General features: G+C 40.7%; 1 protein-coding gene and 1 long non-coding RNA gene across 5 annotated transcripts in view; one reads left to right on the forward strand and one right to left on the reverse strand.

The window, feature by feature from the left end:
• Positions 1 to 27,990, forward strand: part of LOC130362045 (uncharacterized) — a 207,908-nt gene that overhangs the window by 36,631 nt on the left and 143,287 nt on the right. For all 4 annotated transcript variants that reach the window (XM_056565942.1, XM_056565941.1, XM_056565944.1 and 1 more), the window contains exons 13-28: positions 130 to 286; positions 5,546 to 5,681; positions 7,325 to 7,462; positions 9,783 to 9,903; positions 12,364 to 12,456; positions 12,629 to 12,840; positions 13,000 to 13,084; positions 16,507 to 16,718; positions 16,842 to 16,959; positions 17,498 to 17,623; positions 19,037 to 19,175; positions 24,419 to 24,644; positions 25,572 to 25,792; positions 26,353 to 26,531; positions 27,558 to 27,671; positions 27,757 to 27,932. In XM_056565942.1, the coding sequence (XP_056421917.1) occupies positions 130 to 286; positions 5,546 to 5,681; positions 7,325 to 7,462; positions 9,783 to 9,903; positions 12,364 to 12,456; positions 12,629 to 12,840; positions 13,000 to 13,084; positions 16,507 to 16,718; positions 16,842 to 16,959; positions 17,498 to 17,623; positions 19,037 to 19,175; positions 24,419 to 24,644; positions 25,572 to 25,792; positions 26,353 to 26,531; positions 27,558 to 27,671; positions 27,757 to 27,932 (2,453 nt within the window). The remainder of the gene's footprint in view (positions 1 to 129; positions 287 to 5,545; positions 5,682 to 7,324; positions 7,463 to 9,782; positions 9,904 to 12,363; positions 12,457 to 12,628; positions 12,841 to 12,999; positions 13,085 to 16,506; positions 16,719 to 16,841; positions 16,960 to 17,497; positions 17,624 to 19,036; positions 19,176 to 24,418; positions 24,645 to 25,571; positions 25,793 to 26,352; positions 26,532 to 27,557; positions 27,672 to 27,756; positions 27,933 to 27,990) is intronic.
• On the reverse strand, positions 72 to 27,861 carry LOC130362049 (uncharacterized). Its single transcript, XR_008891258.1, has 3 exons — positions 27,746 to 27,861; positions 9,325 to 9,450; positions 72 to 202 (listed from the first exon to the last, which is right to left on the reverse strand). It is a non-coding gene; the product is annotated as an uncharacterized LOC130362049 (long non-coding RNA).

Here is a 27,990-nt window from a genome sequence, read left to right on the forward strand (position 1 = left end):
ACTAAATGTTCTCAGTAGTTCACCTTACCTTACATGTCTACAATATAAAGCAGAGCACAGAGCATTGCTTGACAACAGGTCTGTATAGTATTACTGCCACTGTATCTCATATGTGCTGTCTTATTCCAGATATTAATGCAAGACTCCTCCGTGCTCCTTGCCCCATCTGAGAAATGTGAGAATAGTTCTACCCAAGCGGCATCTGATTTAAAATATGATCAATTTTCATCAAATAAGGAAGAAGAGCGTGAAATTGGGCTGTCACATGAGGAAAAACACATGTTAGGTAAGTATTAGCATGTCACTAAGCTTTAAAGGGGTACTCTGATGTCTGATCGCACGGGTCCTGCCGCTGGGGACCCCCTCAATCTCTCTTGCAGCACTAACTTGTCATCAGCCTGACGGAGCGAAGATTACTCCATGTCTGATGACTCACGATACAGGGGCCGGAATACCGTGACGTCACGCCCCGCCCACTCAATGCAAGTCTATGGGAGGGGGCGTGGCGGATAAGGGACAGGATGTCTAGGGCCGGAGTACTCCTTTCATTTTAACTCCTTCAAAGCCACACCACATGATTTTGATTCTCATAAGCCAATACCAGTTTTTTTCCAAACAGTGTATACAGCTGTTGCAAAGCTAGGTAAAAAACTAAACTGGAAGGATTATAAAATTTTACAAGATCCTGACAGGTACTCTTTAAATAAAATAAAAGCAGAAATTAGCAACACTGTACACACAATGTAGCTTGTATACTTATTACAAAGTATATATATATTTTTTTTATAAATAAATAGCATAAATCTGCATTAACAGTAAAATACAATGTTGCAGTTTATTGGAAAGATTTTAGATGGCCCTTAAACGTACATTAAACATGTAAAACAGTTGATTTTCTGCTCAGTCTCAGTCAGATTCACAGAATAGGAAGAGGCGTTTCCCAGCAGGCGTGACATCATCTGAAGCCATACAGGGGAGAACTTCCTCCCTCACTCTGCTACACACAGCCCAGTGTGTGATGAGCTATTATTGGCTAAGGCTGCACCCCATACCCCCCCCCCCTCAGCACTCCAGACTGCGTTTCCTGATCTTGGACTTCTGCCAGGCCAGCAGGAGTACACAGTCTGTGCAAGAGATGGGAGGGGGGGGGGGGTAGGGGGTGCTCTGGACAAGTAGGGAGACACCAAGTGGCAGCTTTTTTAAACACAAATAAAACATAGAAAACTTCCTTTTTTTTTTTTAAACAAAGTACATTAGAAAGATTTTTTTTATTTATCATAAGCAGTGCAATAGCAAAAATTAGTTTTAATGACAGTGCCCATTTAAAGGAAATCTGATATCAGTGTCACCTGCACTAACCTATCGGTACAGACAGGCATTGCAGGTGACACTGAAGACAACGGTACTTACCTTGTCCTGTTCTGTGCTGTCGTTTTCCAGCAATCCTCTTTGGTATCTTTGGCTCCAGGCCGACTTGGAGCATGAACGGAGCTTATTAATGTCACCTTCTGCTGTTCTCTGCTGGGTCCCACTGCTAGCAAACAGCAGCGGTGAACACCTATGCTCCAAGTCGGGCCCGGAGCTGAAGATACAGAAGAGGATTGCCGGAGAACGACAGCACGGAACAGGACAAGGTAAATACAGTTGTCATCAGTGTCACCTGCACTACCTGTCTGTACCGACAAGTTAGTGCAGGTGACACTGATGACAGATTTCCCCACAGGAAGTTCTTTTCTTTTTGAATTTTCTTTCTGTCTGACCACAGTGCTCTCTGCTGACACCTCTATCTATTTTAGAAACTGTCCAGAGTAGAAGCAAATCCCCATAGCAAACCTCTCCTGCTCTGGACAGTTCCTGATATGGACAGAGGTGTCAGCAGAGAGCACTGTGGTTAGACAGAAAAAAATTCAAAAAGGGAAAAGAACTTCCTGTGGATCATATAACAGCTGATAAGATCTGGAAGGATTAGGATTTTTTAATAGAAGTAATTTACAAATCTGTTTAATTTACTGGCACCAGTTGATTTACCCCTTAAGACGCAGCCCATTTGGGCCTTAAAGGGTACCTCTCATCAAATAAACTTTTGATATATTTTAGATTAATGAATGTTGAATGACTTTCCAATAGCATGTTAATGAAAAATATGCTTCTTTCTATTGTATTTTTCCTGATCAGTCCTGTCGGCAAGCATTTCTGACTCATGCTGGAGTCCTAAACACTCAGAGCGGCCAGCCTGCTTTGTTCACAGCCAAACAGGCTGGGAACAAAGCAGGCTGGCAGCTCTGAGTGTTCTCCTTTGTGAACAAAGCAGACTGGCAGCTCGTAGTGTTTAGGACTCCAGCATGAGTCTGAAATGCTTGCTGCCAGGACTGGTAGGGAGACCCCTAGTGGTCATTTCTTCAAAGTGGAAAATTAAATCGAAAGAAGCATATTTTTTAATAACATGCAATTGTAAAGTTATTCTGCATACATTAATCTATAATATATCAAAAGTTTTTTTGATGAGAGGTGCCCTTTAAGGACGCAGACAATAAAATGTTAACGTTTTTGTTTTTTCCTCCTCGCCTTAAAAAAATCATAACTCTTTTATATTTTCATCCACAGACTAGTATGAGGGCTTATTTTTTGCGCGACCAGTTGTACGTTGTAATGCCATCACTCACTTTACCATTAAATATATGGCGCAACCAAAAAAATACTATTTGTATGGTGAAATTAAAAAGAAAACTGCAATTTTGCTAATTTGTTTTCACGCCGTACAATTTACGGTAAAAATGACGTGTTCTTTATTCTTTCAATACAATTAAAATGATACCCATGATAACATACTTTTCTAATACTGTTGCGCTTAAAAAAAATCGCAAACTTTTTTAACCAAATTAGTATGTTTAAAATCCCCCAATTTTGAAGACCTATAACTTTTTCATTTCTCCGTATAATCAGCGGTATGAGGGCTAATTTTTTGCACCGTGATCTGTACTTTTTATTGATACCATATTTGCTTATATAGAACTTTTAATCCATTTTTTATAAATTTTTTGGGGAATAAAATGTCATAAAAAAGCATCTATTTTGGACTTTATTTTATTTTTACGTTCATGCCGTTCACCGTACGGTATCATTAACATTTTATTTTAATAGTTAAGATATTTGCACATGCGGCGATACCAAATATGTATATAAAATATTTTTTTAACACTTTTTGGGGGTGAAATAGGGAAAATGGGACAATTTACGTTTTTATTGGGGGGAGGGGGTTTTTCACATTTTTTTAAGGTATTTTTTTTTACTTTTTTTACTTTTATTTTTACACTTTAATAGTCCCCATAGGGGACTGTTTATAGCAATCACTCGATTACTAATCCTGTTCAGTGCTATGTATAGGACATAGCACTGATCAGGGTTATCGGTGATCTTCTGCTCTGGTCTGCGGGAAGGCAGATCAGAGCAGAAGATGCTGGGAGAGCAGCGGTGCCAGGTGAGGGGACCTCCGTCTGCCATGCTGGATGACCGGATCGCCGCGGCAGCGCTGCGGGCGATCCGATCATCCATTTAAGTGACCGCGATGCTGCAGATGTCGTGATCTGTATTGATAACGGCATCTGAGGGGTTGATGGCGTGCATCCATTACGTGCGGGTCCCTGGCTGCGATCCGCAGCCGGGACCTGCCGCGCATGATTCGGGCATTGCTCCGATGCCCGCGGTTATGCTTAGGACGTAAATGTACGTCCTGGTGCGTTAAATACCACCTCACCAGGACGTACATTTACGGCGCTCGTCGTTAAGGGGTTAAAAAATGTTTTCCAGGGAATATAGTGAACATGTTCTTGCATGGATATCAATATCCTCCTTTTTCAGCTATGTATGTTGCACAAAATAAATGTTAAACCTTGGCATACAATATATGTCTAGCGCAAAAAATGAACTATAGTAACACTATTTAATAGGCCTTCTGCTGTCCAGCCTTATTATTAGCATTACTTACAAGTGTAAATGAGTGATCTGATATAACTCCTGAAAGAGATGTCAGGCTGATGATCAGCCACTATGGCTGACCATGTGATGCATTATTTATGACAAAATATATGTGCTTAGAGTAGCAGAAATCCAAAGTCATTTCTCCAAAAGTCTTTTATTGGAAGAGGTTATATGGGCCTATGTTTATCTTATGTCCCAATCAACACTTGATGGATAGCAAAGAGACAGGCTAAATTGGTTTAGATGGTTTACAGATGGCCAGTCTTTAAGACAGGCCATCAATATCAAATCGGTGGGGGTATTTCTGTTGGAATATGAAGGGACTGTGGTGCTCATGCTTCATTCTTTACAAGGCACAGCTACTACTTTACTTTTTGTGCTAGCTGTGCCTTCTATTTCAGCTCAGAGGAGAAGTCCCATTGGAGTCAATTCTCAATGTTTGCTTATGTATTTTTTTTTTCCTTACAATTTTTTTTGCTTACTGGTTGCAGCCTGTTGATAAATTTGTTGTACGTAAGCAAATATTTTTTTTTTTGCTTTTTCTGCTCCACGTTTAAAGGGGTATTCCGCCCCTAGACATCTTATCCCCTATCCAAAGGATAGGGGATAAGATGTCAGATCGCCGGGGTCCCGCTGCTGGGGACCCCGGAGATCCCCGCTGCGGCACCGCGCTATCATTACAGCACAGAGCGAGTTCGCTCTGCACGTAATGATGGGCAGTACAGGGGCCGGAGCATCGTTACGTCACGGCTCTGCCCCTCGTGACGTCACGGCCCTGCCCTTTTCAATACAAGTCTATGGGAGGGGGCGTGGCGGTCGTCACGCCCCCTCCCATAGACTTGCATTAAGGGGACGGGCCATGATGTCATGAGGGGCGGACCCATGACGTCACGCTGCTCCGTCCCCTGTATCGCCCGTCATTACGCACAGAGCGAACTCGCTCTGTGCTGTAATGATAGCGCGGTACCGCAGCGGGGATCCCGGGGGTCCCCAGCAGCGGGACCGCGGTGATCTGACATCTTATCCCCTATCCTTTGGATGTCCAGGGGCGGAGTACCCCTTTAAGCTGAAGTAAATTTGACTTTTTTGCGACTGTCGCACTTGATAAAACTCTGACCACTGCAAGTCAAAAATAACTTTTTGCTTTGGTAAGCAAGTTTCTTTATTTTTTTTCTTTTTTTTTTGCTTCGGGCACTGCACTGCACAATCAAAAAGTAGAGTGCAAAAAAGTAGAGTACAAAGTAGAGCACAAAAAACAGAGTAGTCACACATGCAACTTTTTTTTTTTTTTTTTGCAACAATTTTAAGCAAACAAAACTATAAATGCTTTCATAAATGTCCCCCAATGTGATTGAGCTGTAAGAATAGGGACAGCACATCTGATCTGATATTATCCTAAAGATAGCTCATTAATTTTGAAGCCTCAGAGATACAATGCGAGAAATCTTCCTCACTGTGAATCAAATAAGACTAATACTACGAACCCAAGATAGAAATTCCTATTTATTGCGCAATAAAAATCTATATAAAAGAGCTCAAAAGGCTACTAACGTTGATTTGCTTTCAGCAAACCTGTACAACAGAGAGGATGTAGATGACGATGAGTGCACCCTGTCCTCTGTTCTTTTGGAAAAACTGGAGCAGATGATTGAGCTGATGACTCAGTACATAGATGCAGATATACTGCTGGATACAGAGAGGAGGTAAGTCATACAAATACGCTACTATAAATGATCACTATAAATAGGCATCTAGCTACATTTTTGTTATCTGTTTTTCATTAATTTAAGAGATTAAATCGAGCACACAACCCTGATCCATGACAGTATATTTTTAATTGGTTTTGTCACATAAAAATGTTAATGAAACATGAAAAAGATGTACAAGAAATTGACATATTGATAATCGAAATTTAGTATTGATAATTTACTATAGAGATTATAATTTGGGCCTCTATGGTTACAAAAAAACTTGGGAATTAAGTTAACTTTGATATTTGACCTGTCCTGCATACTTATATTTATATGCTGTATTACAAATAAACATGTGGGAATTGAAAACTACATTCACTTCTAACTACATATAATACAGATGTAAAATAATATACCATGGAGAGTAATATTATAAACGTATATAAGTATATAAATGGCCCATACAAAAAATATGGAGAAAAACTGTTCCAGGTTAAACCCCCCCAAAGGACGAGGGGGCACTCCCTCCGTCTGGAGAAGAAAAGGTTTAGTCTAAAGGGGCGACACGCCTTCTTTACCGTGAGGACTGTGCATTTATGGAACGGTCTACCTCAGGAACTGGTCACAGCAGGAACAATTAACAGCTTTAAAACAGGGTTAGATACATTCCTGGAACAAAATAACATTAATGCTTATGCAGAATTATAAAACTACATCCCTTCCCCTTATCCCCTTACACCCTTCACTTCAATTCCCTGGTTGGACTTGATGGACGTATGTCTTTTTTCAACCATACTAACTATGTAACTATGTAACTATGTAACTATGTAACTATTCTCAGAGAAGCCAAAGCTTGAACAATGAACTGAACTGCCTTATGACTCATAATGTGATGTGAATTATATCTGCTTAAAGGGAATCTGTCAGCAACATCACCCACAATAATCTGCTGGTACTGCCTGTAAGTGTGGGTAAAGCTGATAAAAATGATAAAAAAATAAATAAAAATGTTGGTTATCTTATCTTCAAAGGTGCTACTTTTCCTGATATATTGTTAAAAATTACAATATATAAATTAGGCTGTTGATGCGCTCATTCCCTATCCCAAAGATGCACTGGTTCTGATTCTTACCCCCTTATGAATATTCATATTTTGCCTCCTCTGCACTTAGCTGTTACGTGCTGAGATCCTGCGCATGCATGGCGATAGTCAGTGCCGGCTGATCCCCTCAAAATTGAAGATCTCAGATTGTGCAGGATCTCTTCACGTAACAGCTATGTGTAGATGATGGAACGTGTGAGTATTCATTAGGGGGCATGAGTAAAGAACCAGTCGGGAAGAACAACCAGTGCACCCCAGATTCACCATATTAAGATATGGTAACTACTATTTTGATCAGTGTCATCCACACTTAAAGGCAGTACCAGTAGGTTGGTGTGGATGATGCTGCTGACACATTACCTTTAAGAAATATACACTCTCTATCTGGCTTTACAGAAAGATTCTCTAATTATAATTTTGCCAAAATATAGATCTGTCCACTGTGCATTTCTTATAGCCGTAGTAAGCATATTAGTTTATGGGCACAGCAGTTGCATTTTGAATGCTTGTATTTTAGTTTTGTTTCATACTCTTTCTTTTCCCACTTCTGTAGGGATCGTGACCCCTTTGAAGAAGGTTACTCAGAATTCTTAGTCATGAACCAACAAGCAGAAAAGTACATTTCTGTGTATATACAAGCTTTGTTCCTCAGACAAATGCCTTGCAAGGATGCCCTTTCTATTATTCAAAGGTGACAACATAGTTTACCAGCAAGTAGATAAAACCTAGATATGATGGGAAAAAATAATATATAATATATGATAGATAACCTCTTTAAGCATAAATGCTGTTCTGCATGAGAAAGGTTTACTGCCACCTAATGAGAACTACACTATATGTGATTTACCTGAGCTACTTCCACAGGTGACACGTAAAAATAAGTGGCACTTTAAGGACGATATTTGAAGAGTCTCCATGACTGTCTTATATTTAGAACAATTGCTGTGCATGGGCATAGCTTAAATGCTCAAATGTGTATGACCCCTCTTTCAACTCACAGACATTGTGAATTTGCTGTCTTGTGAGATAATAAAAAGAGTTGCAACATAGTATTGTGTCAAAAACACAGACCTTCATGGCTTCTAATGAGATGTCATGGGCATTGTGTCGTATATACTCGAGTATAAGCTGACCCGACTATAAGCCGAGGCCCCTAATTTCACCCCCCAAACCCAGGAAAAGTTATTGACTCGACTATAAGCCAAGGGTGGGAAATACATCATCCCCCCCTGTCATTATCCAGACCCCCATCATTAACACCCCGTCATCATCCCCCCTTCATCATCCCCCCCTTCATCATCACCACCTGTCCTCATCCCGCCCTTCATCATCACCCTGTCATCATCCCCCTGTCCTCATCCCCCCATTCATCATCACCCTGTCATCATCCCCCCTTCATCATCACCGCCTGTCATCATCCCCCCTTCATCATCACCGCCTGTCATCATCCCCCTGTCATCATCCCCCCCTTCATCATCACCGCCTGTCAATCCAGTGGTCTTCAACCTGCAGACCTCCAGATGTTGCAAAACTACAACTCCCGCACGTTGAAGACCACTGCGGCCTTCATCATCCAGACCACCCCCCTTTAGTTTTCTACTCACCTCCCCTCGGTGGGAAGGAAGGGTGAGCTGGTCCGGGCCATCTATGCTGCAGGGACCGTCCAGTGGGAGGGTTAGTCGTTCCGGGCTGTCCATCTTCACCGGGAGGCCCTCTTCTCCGCTCCGGGCCTGGCCCCGGACTAGTGACGATGCCTTGACGACGACGCACAGGGACGTTCTTCCCTGCGCATGAACGTCCCTGTGTGTCGTCATGAAGGCAACATCACTAGTCTGGGGCTGGGCCCGGAGCGGAGAAGAGGGCCTCACCGGACGGTCCCTGCAGCATAGATGGCCCGGTCCAGCTCACACTTCCTTCCCACCGAGGGGAGTTGAGTAGAAAACTAAAGGGGGGGTCTGGATCATGACGAAAGCCGCAGTGGTCTTCAACCTGCGGACCTCCAGATGTTTCAAAACTACAACTCCCAGCATGCCCGGACAGCTGATGGCTGTCCGGCCATGCTGGGAGTTGTAGTTTTGCAACACCTGGAGGTCCACAGGTTGAAGACCATTGAGAAGGGATTGACAGGCGGAGAGTTCACTTGAGTATAAGCCGAGGGGGGCGTTTTCAGCATGATAAATCATGCTGAAAAACTCGGCTTATACTCGAGTATATACGGTGCTACAGATTTCAATAAATCACTGGGAGGGAAAGCGGTTCTCTGCCATGCTGTGATGGAAAGGCATTATAAAATGTATAGCAAAAGCATTTAACATTTAAAAGCAAAGCTTCCAGCCTATAGTAGGTTGTTTGTTTTGCTTTTATTTATTTTTAGCATATACTCTTCATAAGTTAAAAATTAACACATAATTCAATTAATACATTTGATGTAAACAGCTATAAACTGGTGAAGAGTGTAAGGAAGGAAAAGATAAATATAGTTTCGAGGCAAAGAAAACTGTTTCTTATTTCTATTTATCAAACAAATGGTAAAATCTTACTAATCTTACTCACCTAAAGCAGTGCTTTTATGAGTCTATATATCACTCCTCAATGCATGAAAGAGCTTTAGTCCATTAGTTCTCCACCTTCCTTCAGAGATGATAAGTCACTGCATGTCTAACTGTGGGTTGGTCCTATCTAGAGATGAAAGATGGAATTATCTACATGTAGAATATTGTTTATCTTTGCTGAAGTCTAGGCTTCAAAGAATGTAGGATGTCATAAAAGTTGGAAAGAAAAAACTTAGTTGATGGTTCCATGTTTTTTTCATCTATCTAAATGTTTTTGGTCATATCTGTGATTTGTATATTTGATATAAAGGAAAAAAGTTGGGAAGAGTGTGGTGGTGGTTCCATCTTATTCCAGGGTTTGTTGAATTGCACCTAAAATACAACATTACATAGTTTATAGTTTTTGTTGAGATAAAAAATTATGTAAATATTCTAAATGATGGTTCTTTCCTTCAACAGGTTTTCTATTGTCAGCCATCGACAAGGGATACAGCACATTGTCAATGAGTGCTTTGTGGAGATATTTGACTGGTTTTACCTTGAATTGAAGGATGTTCAACAAGTATATGAGACCTTTAAGGTATATAAAACAAAGCATCCCATTTAATATAGAGATCTTAATTGTTAAAATGACTAATTTATATTGTAGTCAAATTGTCTAAAATAAGGTTAACCCCTTAACGACGCAGGACGTAAATGTACGTCCTGGTGAGCTGGTACTTAACGCACCAGGACGTACATTTACGTCCTATGCATAACCGCGAGCATTGGAGCGATGCTCGCGTCATGTGCTGCAGGTCCCGGCTGCTGATAGCAGCCAGGGACCTGCCCTTAATGGCGGACATCTGTGATCGCGCGGATGTCCGCCATTAACCCCTCAGATGCCGTGATCAATACAGATGACGGCATCTGCAGCATCGCGGTACTTTGAATGGATGATCGGATCGCCCGCAGCGCTGCCGCAGCGATCCGATCGTCCAGCATGGCGGCCGGAGGTCCCCTCACCTTGCTCCAGCTGTCTCCCGGGGTCTTCTGCTCTGGTCCGCGATCGAGCAGACCAGAGCAGAAGATGACCGATAACGCTGATCAGTGCTATGTCCTATACATAGCACTTAACAGTATTAGCAATCGAATGATTGCTATAAATAGTCTCCTATGGGTACTATTAAAGTGTAAAAATAAAAGTAAAAAAAGTAAAAAATTTAAGTAAAAAAATTTGAAAAACCTCATCCCCAATAAAAACATAAATTTTTTCATTTTCCCTATTTCACCCCCAAAAAGTGTGAAAAAATATTTTATATACATATTTGGTATCACCAAATGCGTTAATATCCCAACTATTAAAATAAACGTCGTGAACGTAAAAAAAAAGTCCAAAATAGCTGTTTTTTTTAATAATATTTTATTCCAAAAAAATTTATAAAAAAAGTATTGAAAGTTTTATATAAGCAAATATGGTATCAATAAAAAGTACAGTTCACGGCGCAAAAAATGAGTCCTCATACCGCCGCTTATACGGAAAAATGAAAAAGTTATAGGTCTTCAAAATAGGGGGATTTTAAACGTACTAATTTGGTTAAACAGTTTGCGATTTTTTTTAAGCAGTAATAGAAAAGTATGTTATCATGGGAATAATTTTAATCGTATTAACCCAAAGAATAAAGAACACATGTCATTTTTACCGTAAATTGTACGGCGTGAAGACGAAACCTTCCAAAATTTGCAAACTTGCGATTTTCTTTTTCATTTCCCCACACAAATAGTATTTTTTTGTTTGCGCCATACATTTTATGGTAAAGTGAGTGATGGCATTACAACGGACAACTGGTCGCGCAAAAAACAAGCCCTCATACTAGTCTGTGGATGAAAATATAAAAGAGTTATGATTTTTTGAAGGGGAGGAGGAAAAAAGGAAAACGTAAAAATAAAATTGTCTGCGTCCTTAAAAGGGTACTCCGGTGCTTAAACATCTTATCCCCTTTTTTTAAATCAACTGGTGTCAAAAAGTTAAACAGATTTGTAAATAACTTCTATTTAAAAATCTTAATCCTTCCAGTACTTAGCAGCTGCTGAATTCTCCACAGGAAATTATGTTCTTTTTGAACTTCTTTTCTGTCTGACCACAGTTCTCTCTGCTGACACTTCTATCCATGTCAGGAACTGTCCAGAGCAGGAGCAAATCCCCATAGCAAACCTATCCATCTCTGGACAGTTCCTGATATGGACAGAGGTGACAGCAGTGAGTGCTGTGGTCAGACAGAAAAGAAATTAAAAGAGAAAATTACTTCCTCTGTAGTATACAGCAGCTGGTAAGTACTGGAAAAATTGTATATGTGCTTTTTTGAAATAGGCTTATTAATTTTTGGCTATTAAAGGGGTATTCCAGGCAAAACCTTTTTTTTTATATTTATATATATATATATATATCAACTGGCTCTGGAAAGTTAGACAGATTTGTAAATTACTTCTATTAAAAAATCTAAGTCCTTCCAATAGTTATTAGCTTCTGAGGTTTTCTGTCTAACTGCTCAATGATGATGTCACGTCCCGGGAGCTGTGCATGATGGGAGAATATCCCCATAGGAGCTGGACAGCTCCCGGGACGTGAGTCATCAGAGAGCAGTTAGACAGAAAACAACAACTCAACTTCAGAAGCTAATAACTATTGGAAGGATTAAGAAGTAATTTACTAATCTGTCTAACTTTCCAGAGCCAGTTGATATATAAAAAAAAAGTTTTGGCCTGGAATACCCCTTTAAGCTTGAAAGTCATAGTTTCAGCTTAGTTATTATTTAGAATATAGCCTATTTGAATATTGCTCTTTATGAGCACTGCATGGTACTGCTATGTGTATGCTGTATTTGATTATTATGTAGGCAATATATGTAAGGGAAACTATAAGGTAATTGATAGTGGTACAATATCACTATTGCTTCTTCCCACAAAGAATTTGATAAATCTTCCTTTTTGGTCTATTGACATGTGACTGCTGTGATAAATGTATTTCTGTTTTACAATACATGAGGTCATTTTTTTTTAGGATGAACCCATCTTGCCAAGAAACATGCCCCCTGCAGTGGGAGCTATTGTCTGGTCAAGGAAGCTGATGTCAAGGATTGAAAACATCATGAAGGTAAGATATATGTGGCCAAACACATTTTAACAGACTATTTGTCCAAGAAAATACAGTAGGGAGTATAATGCAATAGAAAGCTTTATTGATATCATTTTTATATGGATTAGAGATAGCTGTCTGTGCTGTATCCACTGGATTTTGTTATTCTTTCTCTCTGTTCTTTTTTAAGGCTTTTAAAAATGTGCGAATTGTAGCTACAACCCTTACTTATTCAGATACTGTCAAGCTGTACAATAGAATAGCATCAGCCTTAGTGTCATATGAAGAAATGTGGTATCAGAAGTGGAAGTCGCACATTGACAAAGGTCTGGGTGGGCTTCATTTTACATTACTTGTTCGGGAACCTGTTACGCAGCAGCTTATGGTCAACACAGATTTGAGGTAAGTAAATATCAACCTTTGTTTTACAATACTCTTGCTGAGTAATAATTCTAAAACTTGGCACCGCATAGTAAATATTTTTCACTTATTTGTCTAGAATTGGTTTAGTAGTAGTCTAGGTAAGTTATTCAAATTTAATGCCATATTCATTTATACTAGAATACTTCAGATGATTGAAGAGACGAAATGGATGTTGAGACTTGGAATCCGTGTTCCAGAAGCAGCTCTGCTGGCATTTCATCAGGTACATAATTAATGTTACCAGCATGTCATATAGATGGGGAAGCATTAGCTGCTATGCATGCTGGTAGTTCAACAGACATTGTTAGATTTAATACCCATCCAGCAAGTAAAACAGCTTGACTGGAGATCACCATTGGATCCATTATCTATCCATAGTCAATACTCTGGTCCTATGAAGTTACATGCAGAAAACTGAAGTGATAACTGTCTCATGTGTACAGCAATTAAAGGAAAACTGTCACATATTTTCTCCCGCACTATCCACAGGTATTGGTGGATAGTGCGGGAGGCGCTGATTAAAACGAGCCCTACCTTGGTCTGATCCGGGCCACCGTCCACCCGCAATTGTAGTTTTAATCTCTGTGTATATCCTGCTGTAACTGGCAAAGGCGGGGCTTCTGTGGGCTAACAGACACTGACGTCAGCGCCGCTCATGAATATTCATCCCTCCTGTTCTCCCTCTCTTCGCCGCTCCTAACCAGAGGGAGGGATGAATATTCATGAGCGGCGCTGACGTCAGTGTCCGTTAGCCCGCAGAAGCCCCACCTTTGCCAGTTACAGCAGGATATACACAGAGATTAAAACTACAATTGCGGGCGAACGGCGGCGCGGGTCAGACCAAGGTAGGGCTCGTTTTAATCAGCGTCTCCCGCACTATCCACCAATACCTGTGGATAGTGCCGGAGAAAATATGTGACAGTTTTCCTTTAAGCTTTTCCTAGATTGTACAGCAATCATGTAGTATGATACTTTATGTAAGTGATGCATTATAAAGCATTTTGTTATGTTGTAGCCTTCTACTTAAATAGAAACATGGAATTTTTCTCTCATCATTCTGCACTCAATAACCCATAAGTAAAAACAGAATTTTAGAATTTCACATAGACCCAAGTATTCAGACTCTTTGCTCTGACACTAGAATTTTAGGTTTGGGGTGGGGGAGTTGTTCCTATTTCTCTTGATACTCTTTGAAATGTTTCTACACCTGGATTGTAGTTATCTATGGTAAACTCAACTGACTGGACATGAATTGGAAAGAAACACAACATTTTATAAGGTCTCACAGCTGACAAGCCAACAACAAAAAAATGAGAAGGAATGAGCTCAGAGACATTGTTGTGTGTAGGCACAGATCTTAAGAAGGGTACCAAGAGCACTGTGGTCTCCACAATTTTTAACTGGAAGAAGTTTGGAACAACCAGGACTCTTCCTCGAGCTAAGTAATTGGCGTTGAAGTGCCTTTACATGAACCCAGTGGTCACTCCGGTCACAGATGGGAAAAATCCTCAGATGAGCAGCCATCACTTAACTATTCCACCAATCTAGGCCAGAAAGTTGCCTCTTATCAATAAAAGACACAGGAAAACCTGTCTGGAGTTTACAAAAAAGCACATAAAGCACTTTGAGAAACAAGATTGTTTGGTTTGATGGAACCATAATTGAACAGTCTAGCCTATCCGTGTCTGGAGGAAACCAGGCTCTGCTCATCACTTGCCCAATACCATCCCTACACACAGGACCATCTTTAATTATGATGGGACCCTGGGCAAAATTTTCTTTTCTGCAGATGCGTTTATTTCTCTTTTAAGGGTGCTTTCACACTACATAATTTCCAAGCTGAGAAATTTTGCTAAAAATATAGATGCAGCAGCCCCCATTGTCTTCAATGATGCCTTTAAATGATGGCTGATGGCTCAATGCAGTTTTACTGGTACCCAACCTACAATTTTGACTTTCCTGGCAACAACGATGAGTGAAACATCTCTGGAGAGACCTGAAAGTTGCTTCCACAGACCATCCCCTTCCATCCTGACAGAGCTTGAGAGGATCTGCAGAGAAGATTGTCTGAAAATCCCCAAATCTAGGCGTGGAAGCCTTGTGGCATAATTCCCAAGAAGACTGGATGTTGTAACCGCAGTCAAGGGTGCTTTAACTAAGCGCTGAATACTTATGTTAATGTAATATTTTAGTTTATCCTTTTCAATAAATTAAGCAAAGATTTCTAACTTTTCTCTAAGATTTTTTTTCACTTTGTCGAGTTTAGCCCAAGGCCACAAGATATCAAAGGACCACCCAATTTGGATTAAAAAAAAGGTGTCTTTCAAGTGGGTGGCTTTCTTTTTTTTTTTTTTAACATTTATTTATGAATTTTCAATTAAAGAAAACAACAACAAAGTTAAACATCCCCCAGGTGAGCACACGATAACCCCAACATCTTCAAAATTTAATGATGGTCAATTAACACAGGAAGCATGTAAAACCAGCAGGAGAAACCAGAACAAATAGACCATAAAATAGGAAAGTCAGGAGGACATGGTACACTCCTGGAGAGAACACCTTAAATGACAACCACTATGACGGACAGACACACAGCCACACACACAAGGAAACATCCTCGGAGCTCACCACTCATTACCACACCTGTACTAAGACTGGGAGGCCCGATAAGTTGGAGGATCCGTAGGACCATCAAGCAACATCCACGGCACCCACACCTTGTCAAACTTCTATGGGCACTTACAACTCACATATAGGGCATGATAAAGGGGGACATATTTATTCACTAAGGTAATCCACCTGGAAATAGGAGGAGAGAACACATCCTTCCAGGCCATGACAATAACTTTACCCACACAAAACAAAAGGAAACAAATTAAAATGTGCCTATAAGAACCCGATACCAATCCATTGATATTCCTAGCAAAAAGACCTTGGGCTTCAGAACAAAGGGGAATTCCAAATGAGCAGCCAAGAATTGCATTACATCACTCCAGAAAGGCACCACACAAGAGCAAGTCCACACCACATGCAAAAAAGTGTCCCTCTCTCTCCCGCATCTGAAACACAGATCAGAAAGTGAAACTCCAATACGCCGCAACCTAGCAGGAGTATAATACAATCGGAGAACGAACCTGGACTGGATAAGCATGTCCCAAGCACCAACCACAGTGGCATAATATGTCTTAACCACCTCCTTCCACATCTCCTCCGAAAGATCAGGAATGTATTCTACCCATTTCCAGTATGCTAAAGCAAACGGATCTGGACCTACTGATTGCAACAAGGCATATGCTTGAGTAAGAGGCTTAAGTGGGTGGCTTTCTTAAAGAATGCATAATGAATGGTGGACTGAAAATCTGTCAAACTAAATTTGAATTTGGTCTGGATAATGGGGTGGGTCTTCTCAAGGTGGAGGAATGTTTCACTGAATATGAAAATAGGTAGGGACACACAATAATCTGTTTAAAACTTTTCATACAGTGTTACAGTGCATGCTCAGTTAACTGGGAACAGAGCTTAGAGCTACCAATCTTCTCTGGTTTGGTGAGGGTCTTAGCTGTTAAACCCCCACTGATCATATGTTTATGGTTTATAAAATCAATATTTTATCAGGGTAATATTGGTATTAATCTTCTATTAAAGGCTGAAAAACTAAAACTGTATAGAAGCAATTTAGAAGATGTTGCAAAGGAGTATGGAAGAATTCAACAAGCGATCCCTGAGAACTTTGCAGTGTTGTTCTCTGCCCATCTGGAGAAAGTAAATCATCAGTTTCAGCCCGGACTATCTACTTTATCATGGAGCAGCGTCAACATAGAGGGCTTCCTTCACCAGACCAGTGCTGCTGTGAAACGGTAAATACCTGTCATAAGGGTTAAACAAAAATTCTCATTTGTCACCCAAATTTTTATTTCTTCTCTATTATTTTTGTTGCTTAAAAATTCTCATGTCATCTCATTTTTTATTTATTTTCACAGGTTTCAAACCGTAGTTGCTGAAGTTACAGAAATTATAGATTTGGTGATTGAAAAAACACTTTCCAAGATTTCATGTTTGGATTTGATTCCACTGGATGGATTTACAAGTGCTCCAAAAGTATGATATTGCAAACTGTTACTAACCTTGTACCAATATTATATTACTGAAGTATCACTGCTTGTGAAATATATTACTTAAAGAGGTTATCCAGTATCTAAAAACGTATCCCCAATCTGCAGGATACCCCCAGCGATCTCCTGCTCGGCTCCCCAGCTTTATGCATGAATGGAGTGTGTAGACCACGCCATGAAGCTGCGGCCGACATGCCCCCTCCATGCATCTCTACGACAGAGCCAGAAAGATATATGGAGGAAGAATATTGGCCACTGCTTCGTGCGGTGTTTGGGATTCCACCATTCATAGGAGAGCAGGCAGCCGTACAGAAGATGTTGGGGGGGGAATGGGGGGGGGGGGGGGTTAGATACTGGTTAACCTCTTTAAGTTCTTCCAAAGTACTGTAAATAACACTTTAAGTCCAAATGAAGACAAATTGATGTTCTATTTTTGTTGTTTGGCTGTTCTCAATAGAACACTAACCATAGAATATTAAATTGGTTATACGTTTCTATCTCTTTGATGCTCTCTATCTTTGCAGAGTCCTGAAGAGTTTTTGCATCTCATGGAAACATTTTTGACAGAACAGAAAAACAAGGTAGAAAAAATGTCATGTCTCATAAAAAGTGGATTTGAAGATATATTAAAATTACTCAAGACGTTTCAGGTAATTCGATATTTTTTTTTTGTAATAGTACTGTACTAAGATCTAAACTCACTCTGAAATGTTCCTAAATAAAATCCTTATAAAAGAAATCACAGTAGAGAGATATCTAGGTATTAAAGGTGTTACGCCGAGCGCTCTGGGTCCCTGCTCCTCCCCGGAGCGCTCACGGCGTTCACCTCCATGCAGCACCCCGGTCAGACCCGCTGACCGGGAGCGCTGCATTAGTCTCACCGGTGGGGATGCGACCCGGGTAGCGGGACGTGCCCGCTCGCAGCTCGCATCCCAATCCCCTCACCTGTCCCATCCTCCGTCGGCTCAGTCCCGGTGTGTGCGGCCCCGCTCCCTAGGGCGCGCGCGCGCCGGCTCTCTGAGATTTAAAGGGCCAGTGCGCCATTGATTAGTGCCTGGCCAAATCAGTACTCACACCTGTGCCCTCATTATAAAAACCCACTTCCCCTTCCTAGCATTGCCAGATCTTGTTGCCTCAGTGCCAGTGAAAGCGTTTCTTGTGTATGTTCCAAGCCAGTGTTCCAGACCCTCTGCCGTTGCCCATGACTACGATCCTTGCTGCCTACCCTGACCTTCTGCTTCGTCCGACCTTGCTCTTGCCTAATCCCTTGTACCGCGCCTGTCTCAGCCGTCAGTTGGGGTTGAGTTGCTATCGGGTGAAATGACCTGGGGGTTACCTGCCGATGCAAGTCAATCCCGCTTTGCGGCGGGCTCTGGTGAAAACCAGTAACCCCTTAGACTCTGTTCCCCTGGTACGGCCCACATCATCACCCCACTGACACAGAGGATCCACCACCAGTATCCTCACAGTATACCCATCCGGACCCTGACAAAAGGATTGACCGATAGCAGGATGAGCACCACATGACACTGAAACCCGAGTGCAGATACGGTGGTAACCTTAGGGTTTGTTCATACAGCAGAATTTCCATGTGGAATTCCGCAGAAGAATTCTGACGGAAATTCTGTTGTAATTTACTGAAAATTGATTCCGTAGTACCATTCAGACAGCAGAATTTTTGCAGCAGGCTTTCCTCTGCGGAAATTCAGCTTTTTGCATTCTGTCAAAATATAATACAGTATATTTAGATAACACCGAATGGTAGAATTCTGCCACAATTTCAGCAGAATTCCGCAATTACGTTCAGCAAACTTTTCTGAATGTACCCTTAAAGTGACATGGACTGCAGGACCCAGCAAAAATGCTGAATATTAGGCACTATTCTAGTGACCTATTTACAGCGTCATCCACGTATGTATGGCTCCAGCCTACTGTATGTTTGAACAGAAAGTGCATGAATTTACTCTATATTGAACTTGTTTTACTATTTCTGCTATATTTATTATTTTGTTGTTTTGATGCGGTCTTGTAACAGTTTGTATTTCTGCTAAACTATGTTCCAGGATTCCCCTCCAGAAAGCAACAGACCATCTGGAAATTTGAGGAATATATCCTCCAAAAAAGCTTTGAGTAAATCTCAGCTAACCTCTATGAATTTCTCCAGTAAAGAATACCCTGATGAAGTTACCAGTCGAGTCCTAGGTGTGTCTCTCATTTAAAAATGCACTATTAGAATAAAATAACATTTTCCATGAAATATGTCAATATAATATAAAGCTGTAGCTTATGTAGTACATATTACTTCTGTGTTATCTCATTTTAGCTGGATTTTTAGTATTTTATTATTTGTGGCGGTTTAGTGTCATGCTGAAAGCTGGGCTGGCATAAAGTAGTTCTATTGGAATTTATATCAAATACAGGAAAAAGAAAGAAGCTTAGCACCACATAGGGTAATACAGTGGTCCCTCAAGTTACAATATTAATTGGTTCTGGGACGACCATTGTATGTTGAAACCATCGTATGTTGAGACCAGAACTCTATAGAAACCTGGCAATTGGTTCTAAAGGTACCAAAATGTCATCCAAAAATAGGAAAAAGTGAGAATTAAAGAAAAATAAGAAAGATCTGCTGGGAGCTGTAATCACTGTCTATGTCAGTGTTTCCCAAGCAGGGAGCCTCCAGCTGTTGCAAAACTACAACTCCCAGCATGCCCGGACAGCCAAAGGCTGTCCGGGCATGCTGGGAGTTGTAGTTTTGCAACCGCTGGGGGCACCCTGCTTGGGAAACCCTGGTCTATGTAGAGGACATGAGCTTCTTCGGGGTCCTGTACAGTACACTCAATGTCCTAAAAAAGTAACATGGAGTCGCCCTTACCTTGTGTCCAAAGGAGCAGTTAACCCTGGTACAGGTAAAGTGTACAGAACATGTAATACCTCCCTGTACTGTAGGGGGCGCTACCAGACATCAGTCAGTGCATACGCTTCAGTTATACAGGTAAAGAGTACAGAACATGTAATACCTCCTGTACTGTAGGGGGCTCTACCAGACACCAGTCAGTGCATACACTTCAGTAATACAGGTAAAGAGTACAGAACATGTAATACCTCCCTGTACTGTAGGGGGCGCTACCAGACACCAGTCAGTGTCTGCACTTCAGTAATACAGGTAAAGAGTAGTACAGGACATGTAATACCTCCCTGTACTGTAGGGAGCGCTACCAGACACCAGTCAGTGCCTGCACTTCAGTAATACAGGTAATGAGTAGTACAGAACATGCAATACCTCCCTGTACTGTAGGGGGTGCTACCAGACACCAGTCAGTGCCTGCACTTCAGTAATACAGGTAAAGAGTAGTACAGAACATGCAATACCTCCCTGTACTGTAGGGGGCGCTACTAGACATCATTCAGTTCATACGCTTCAGTAATACTGGTGTTTTACCAATAAATTAGCCATTGACACGTTTCACAGATCTGGACTGTCCGTAACATTATATGTTGAGTCTGGTTTCAAGTTACAATGGTCCAGAAAAGACCATTGTATGTTGAAACTATTGTATGTTGAGGCCATTGTAAGTTGAGGGATCACTGTATAGTAATGGATGTATAAATTCAGTGCACAACATAGCGAAAAGACACTCACCTGGGTGGGTTGTGGTGTAGTCACAACTCCATACAAGGCCAAACAATCCCTTTTCGGGGAGAACAAATAGTATTGAAGATGTAGGTTCTATGCTACAACAAGTCACTTTCCACCCCTCACTGACTAGCAGGGGGGTCTATATATGCACCAAAGTAAGAGCTAAAAACTGTGTCTCAAGTCACACAATAGAAGAAACAATGATAATTCTAAAAGGGAGTTTATTTATTAAGTCCAATATTATGGAACTTAATAAATATACCTGCTTTTAGAATTATCATTGGTTCTTCTATTGTGCGACTTGAGACACAGTTTTTAGCTCTTACTTTGATGCATCTATTGGAATTTAAAATTGATGGCCAAACTCAATGTTTCCTTCTCCAGCCAAAGAAGATCCAGGCATGCTGAGAGTTATAGTTTTACAACAGCTGGAGGCACACTGTTTGGGTAAAACACGCCTAACCTTTGCATAGGCCATTAGGACTAGATCAGTGAGAATTTGACTCTCAGCAAGCACTATTATATTGAGTATATTGTTTACCAGGCACAGCTCCGCACTTTTAATAGTGGCAATGCCTGGTATTGCAGCTCAGTTCTCTTTAATGGAATTAAAGGGGTACTCCAGTGGAAAATATATATTTCTTTTAAATCAACTGGTACCAGTAAGTTTAACAGATTTTTAAATTACTTCTATTTAAAATCTTAATCCTTCCGGTACTTATCAGCTGCTGTATGCTACAGAGGAAGTTATTTTTTAATTTCCTTTCTGTCTGACCACAGTGCTCTTTGCTGACACCTCTGTCTATGTCAGGAACTGTCCAGAAAAGTAACAAATCCCCATAGCAAACCTATCCTGCTCTGGACAGTTCCTGATGTGGACAGAGGTATCAGCAGAACTGTGGTCAGACAGAAAAGAAATTTAAAAAGAAAATAACTTCCCGTAGAGCATACAGCAGTTGATAAGTACTGGAAGGATTAAGATTTTTTAAATAGAAGTAAATGACAAATCTGTTTAACTTGCTGGTACCGGTTGATTTAAAAAAAACATATATTTTCCACTGAAGTGCCCCTTTAATTCCATTAACTCCTTAACGACGCAGGACGTATATTTACGTCCTTGCGCCGGCTCCCGTGATATGAAGCGTCACATCGCGTCGGTCCCGGCGCTCATCAACGGCCGGGACCCGCGGCTAATACCACACATCGCCGATCGCGGCAATGTGCAGTATTAACCCTTTAGAAGCGGCTGTCAAAGCTGACCGCCGCTTCTAAAGTGAAAGTGAAACTATCCCGGCCAGTCAATCGGGCTGTTTGGGACCGCCGCGGTGAAATTGCGGCATCCCGAACAGCTTACAGGACACTGGGAGGGCCCTTATCTGCCTCCTCGGTGTCCGATCAACGAATGACTGCTCCGTGCCTGAGATCCAGGCAGGAGCAGTCAAGCGCTGATAACACTGATCACAGGTGTGTTAATACACGCCAGTGATCAGCATAGGAGATCAGTGTGTGCAGTGTTATAGGTCCCTATGGCACCTATAACACTGCAAAAAAAAAAGTTTGAAAAAAGTGTTAATAAAGGTCATTTAACCCCTTCCCTAATAAAAGTTTGAATCAGCCCCCTTTTCCCATAAAAAAAATAAAACAGTGTAAATAAAAAAAATAATAAATATATGTGGTATCGCCGCGTGCGTAAATGTCCGAACTATAAAAATATATAGTTAAAAAAATTGTGTAGCTCACCTAGGATATAAGATATAGTACTCGAGGTTAACGGTGTTACCTTCACCCTGAAAGGCCTAAAGCTATATAGTATTGTAGATATGTAATTACCAGTCCTCTAAAGTACTAAAAGTGTAGATTATAGAATAATGAAAAATAGAGAAAAAAGGTTAGGAGATGATGATATAAGTATATAATGTTTATTATATGTAATCTGCCTTCACCTCAGCAGGGCCCTTGCATAAGGTGAACGGCAATATAAAACACTTTGTAAATTGTGGCAGTAAAATTGTTATAGTATAGTTGTTAAAAACGTCAAATATCTATCATTAAAATAAGACAATGAAAAGAAATCTAAAATATACTTGTTGCACTTAATCTGTTGGTGATATAGTTCGTATATCTATGGATTGTAATTGTCCGTAGGTGATATAGGTGCACTTATTGCACTTAGTTTAAAATTATTGCAGAAACAGTTCTTGCAAAAACAGTTCTTTATAACTTGTGTAAATAAGTCTTAGTATAGAGAGCTGTAATGATTATCGGTGCACAGCACCACTCACCACCCGCAGGATACACTTATGTTCGGGGCTAGTACGGCTGTCACGGCTTTGTCCTGTGCTGTCAGCGGCCGCGTCCTGGGTTGTAGAGGGTGCCCGTCTGTGTGGGGGGTGAGTGGCACTCCGGCAGTCTGTGGGTCCCAAACTGGCACGGCAGGCGTCCGGCCTTTTGCAGTTATGTCCGTGGCTCACGTAGAGAAGCCGGGGCTGTGGATGGTGGATGCAGCTGGATCGGAGAAGGCGTTCCTCGTGTCTGACCTAGGCGCTATGCGCGCGTGTGTTGTGGTGGTCTCCAAATGAGGGGCATCCAGCAGTTTCAAATGGCAAGATGAAAATTTGGGATTAATGTGCAAACTGCATAAAATATTATTATGCTAGACGCGTTTCAATGCCTCGGGCATTTTCTTCAGTAGCAATGTATTATAATACATTGGCTCTGCCATAGAGTTGTATCAAGGGGGCGTGTCGGCCACCGCTTCGTGCGGAGGTCGACACGCCCCCTTCCCGCGGGCTGTCGGGGCTCCGTACAGGAGATCGCAGGGGGCCCCAGCCGATCGGACCCCCTGCGATCTCAAACCTTTCCCCTATCCTTAGGATAGGGGATAAGTTGTTTACCACTGGGTTCACCACTGGACTACTCCTTTAAGGGGTTAAAGAGAACTGATGTATAATGCTAGGCACAGCTGCTAGTAAAAGTACTGTGCTGTGCCCGGTAAACAATAAAATGGTGAGTGCTGTGGATCCTTCATACAGCTGATCATGGCCCTCTTCAGAGTAGATGGTCTATTCTAAGGACAGTCCTCAATTAAAGGATCCCAGATGATCCTTATAATAATATGTTATCTGTTATGGATATGATGTCCAATTAACTAACTACATTTAATATTTTGCTAATGAAAAAAAAAGGATAATCTTAAAGTGAATGCCTTTACAGCTGTACAGTACTATATTCCGTTATCTGGAGGCTTATAAGGTGGCACTGCTAGTACAGAAATACCAGTCGGCTAAGGCATAGACTAGCAATGATGAGGGAAGAACATTATTGATGATACGTTTATTTCTGTTCTTAGTTTGAAAATAGGCTTGTGGTATCTATTATGTCTTTATGACATTCTTGGGTTATTACAAACAGATGCATATACACATGCACCATATAATACTAAAAGGGGCATATGAAGCTGCTTCCTCTCCTTTAAATATTTTTCTCTTACGATTCTGTCAAACCACTTTGTTTGTATTAAATGCATTTGACGACACAAGTAATGTTTATTTTGCTGAATTTGTTTAGAGCAGTAACAGCATTCTCCTTTTGGTTAATTGGCATCCTCCACAGAGAACTGTACTTGCCTCTATATTTTGTTTGTTTCATTACTATAGCAACTTGTCTATTTGTTACAGTGATTATCCTTCACCCATCATTTCAGGGATTGTTTTTCATGGTTTTGGACGGGAAGAAACGTGAAGATTTATATAATGAAGAGTCCATTCTGTGTCTCTATTATAAAACAACTGCCTTTCTTTTTCAGAGTCAGTTAGTGATCAGCTTTATCAAGCTGCGTACACTAGTATTTTGCGTTCCTTAGTCATCCTAGCACAGTTAGCAGGATGTAAGATGGATTGTATTGCAAGAGGGCTTATACCGTTATTAAACGAAGCACCAGATGGACCCAACACCCTACAGAATAAATCTCTTGTTAATGAACATATGCTTAAAGATATTCTTTTCAGATCTACAATTCCACCAGAGCTGAGGTAAAGACTGAACAATATGTCATACATTATGTTTATAGCATGTATTACCTATAGGGGAATGATTATGTTACCCAATAAAATAAGCATTAATTATTGTACCTAAAGTTATACTAATCCTAGGAATAAATAAGGGGTAAATCAGATCAGAATTTTTTAAAGCTATGTTCACATAGTGTATCTTTATTCTAAAAAATTCAACCATACAATTGTGGAAAAATTGCATCGGTTTTTGCAAAATGGATGTGGTCTATGTAAGTCTGTAAGAAAGGGGATGTCTGTCTGTGAAATGTCACTTAATTTTACAGATGTAAAAATGACGTCCATTTTTATATACTGTGTGCACAGACAGCCACTTTCCCAGAGACTTACATAGGGCACATTCATTTTGCAAATAGAGATGCAATTTTCCAAAATGTTACGCCCGCTTTTAAAGAAAACTAAGAGAAAACGCCTTAAAATAGACTGTGTGAACTTAACCTAAGGGTACGTTCACACGAGCGGATCCCTAGCGTATTTTACGCTGCGGATCCGCCGCTGAAGGAGTTGCAACGCTGGGGATCCGCTCGTGTGAACGTACCCTAAGGGTATTTTTTTCTCCTCAAGTTGACAGTACTTGATAAGGACTTGAGGTCATCACAAAAAAATTGAGTTTATCATTTTATAGCCTTGTGTGCCATGATTTCAATGGCGTTTTTACTTTCTTGCTACGACATACACAATTTATTAAATTCCTCCCATAGCACTCATGCAACAAAGAAAATGCTTAGGCTATTCGTGGGATAGAACAGAGGAAGAGTATTATTAATGGTCATTTTTATCTTTTTGTTTTTATTTATTGGTTAACTTTGGTAATTAAAAAAAAAATGATAATTAGAATTTTTGAATGGATAGGTATAAATTAACCAACAGATGTTCTTCAATTCACAGGTTTAAGTTGTCCCTTAAGTTTCAGATCCCACATATTTTGATAGATCCTTCTATAGATGTAGCTGAAGGCGCCTTGCATCGGGTTGTTCTTTCCATCATAAATGTCAGCAGTTGTTTAAGCTGGTGGTCAGGAGAGAACAAAGGACAATCATTCCATGTAGAAATGGCTACAGATGCGCTGCTGCAATACATTACAACGCAGGTTGTGGGATCAGTAAGAGGTAATAATGTTTGATTCATCCCTGTCACTCACACACCTTCACAGAACAAGATATGTGTTTGTATGACTATGAGAAGTCTTTTAGCATATGGAAAAATAGCTGGAGAGAAAAGAATTAGATTTACTATCTGTGACGTTTTGTTAGTAATGCTCTGGATTTTCTAGGTGCACGTTTTTAGGTAAATCCAGCGGCAAAGTGGCTGCCCTTGCACCCAGTGAGAAATATAAGCCAGCAAGGTACTGGCGTATATTTTAGCAACTTTCGTTGTTGCTTGTCAGCCCAAAGGTCATATGTGAGGAGGGTGCATCCCCGGCATCCTCCATGCAAGGCCAAGCCTTGTTCCAGCCTTCTTCCCTCCTTTATGCCCCCGTAAAGCGGGTGTCATGCATATTTCACATGTCTCTCAAAGTTGAGCATAAATAGAGATTTTCCTGTGAAGTTGCCATTTATTTGTAAAAATTGGCGACATTCGGGCTTCTGCACCCCTGGCATAGCTTAATAAATCTCCTCCGAAATGTTTTATAAATCACATGTCAGACATTTTTCTTATAATCTCCCAGATTTAAATCCGGTGGTTAAGAAGCATGTATATACCTTAAGCTGCTACGACTTCTTGTGGGCAGACAACATGTATAAACAGAGTCAAGAGTTTTTAGCTAGCAATCCAAGCCTTGTTGCAATGCACAAAGAAGTAAATCGTTTTCTCAAGATTGAAGAACAAATTAAGGAGTACTCTGAAGTAAGCATCTAACATTGTAATAAACAAACATAATCTCCTGTGATTGATGTTGTCACAATTTAGTCATTGCCGTTAGGGTCACATGCAGTAGTAGAGGTTTATTTGCCATTAAAATAATCAGGGCTAAGAGTAACAAAAGTACAGTGATCCCTCAACTTACAGTGGCCTCAACATACAATAGTTTCAACATACAATGGTCTTTTCTGGACCATTGTTAGTTGAAACCAGACTCAACATACAATGTTATGGACAGTCTAGATCTGTGAAATATGTCAATGAACCGACCAATCAGAATGGGTATTCACTTGTAAAACCCCTGTATTACTGAAGCGTATGCACTGACTGGTGTGTGGTAGCGCCCCCTACAGTACAGGGTGGTACTACATGTTCTGTACTATTCTTTGGGCCAGGGTTAGCTGCTCCTTTGGACACCAGGTGAGGGCGGCTCAATTACTTTTTTTTAGGACATTGCGTGTACTGTACAGGACCCTGAAGAAGCTCCTGTCCTCTACATAGACCAGTGCTTCCCAAGCAGGGTGCCCCCAGCTGTTGCAAAACTACAACTCCCAGCATGCCTTTGGCTGTCCGGGCATGCTGGGAGCTGTAGTTTTGCAACAGCTGGAGGCTCCCTGCTTGGGAAACACTGAAATAGACAGTGATTAACAGCTCCCAGCAGATTTTTATTACTTTTATATGTAAGGATTTGCTATATCTTTGTTAGTTATCTACGGATTTTTCTTTAATCCTCACTTTTTCCTATTTTTGGATGACATTTTGGTGGCTTCAGAACCAATTACCAGGTTTCTATAGAGTTCTGGTCTCAACATACAATGGATTCAACATACAATGGTCATCCCAGAACCAATTAATATTGTAACTTGAGGGACCACTGTATTGCTAAACTTGGTAATGTGCACCTAAGGCTGCCTTTTCTCATGTAGCTTTGATAATTTTTTTTTGTAGTGTTACAGTTCTTTTTTAAAGTTGTACATTGTTGATCTATTGATACATTTACTTCCATATTAGGTTCTGCAGTTAGGCAGTATTTGTCTTGATTACTCATTAATAAAGGATACATTAAAAGGTTTTGTTGGAAGTTGGAAGTCTCATTATGCAACAATTTTACATCAGCGTGTAAAAGTAAGTGCCCTTTCTTCACTCATCTACTATGGACAGTATATCGTTTTTAGTATATAATGGCTCCATAATCTTACATTCCTTTCAGGAAGAACTTCTACATGCTGTACAATTCCAAGAGAAAGCATGGCTGCAACTTACAATGCCTGTGGAGAGCCTGGAGCAGTTGAACTCCATTTTATCACTTCTAGAAGAACTGCAAAATATGGAAAATAAAATTGATGACGTGTACCAACCTATAGAAATAACATACGAACAATTAAGGTATATCTGCAAAAGACAACAATTTAATGTGATTTTTCAAAGGGATTATGCAACCTAT

The sequence above is a fragment of the Hyla sarda genome, chromosome 3 (assembly GCF_029499605.1).
Source record: "Hyla sarda isolate aHylSar1 chromosome 3, aHylSar1.hap1, whole genome shotgun sequence".
NCBI classification, from domain to species: Eukaryota; Metazoa; Chordata; class Amphibia; order Anura; family Hylidae; genus Hyla; species Hyla sarda.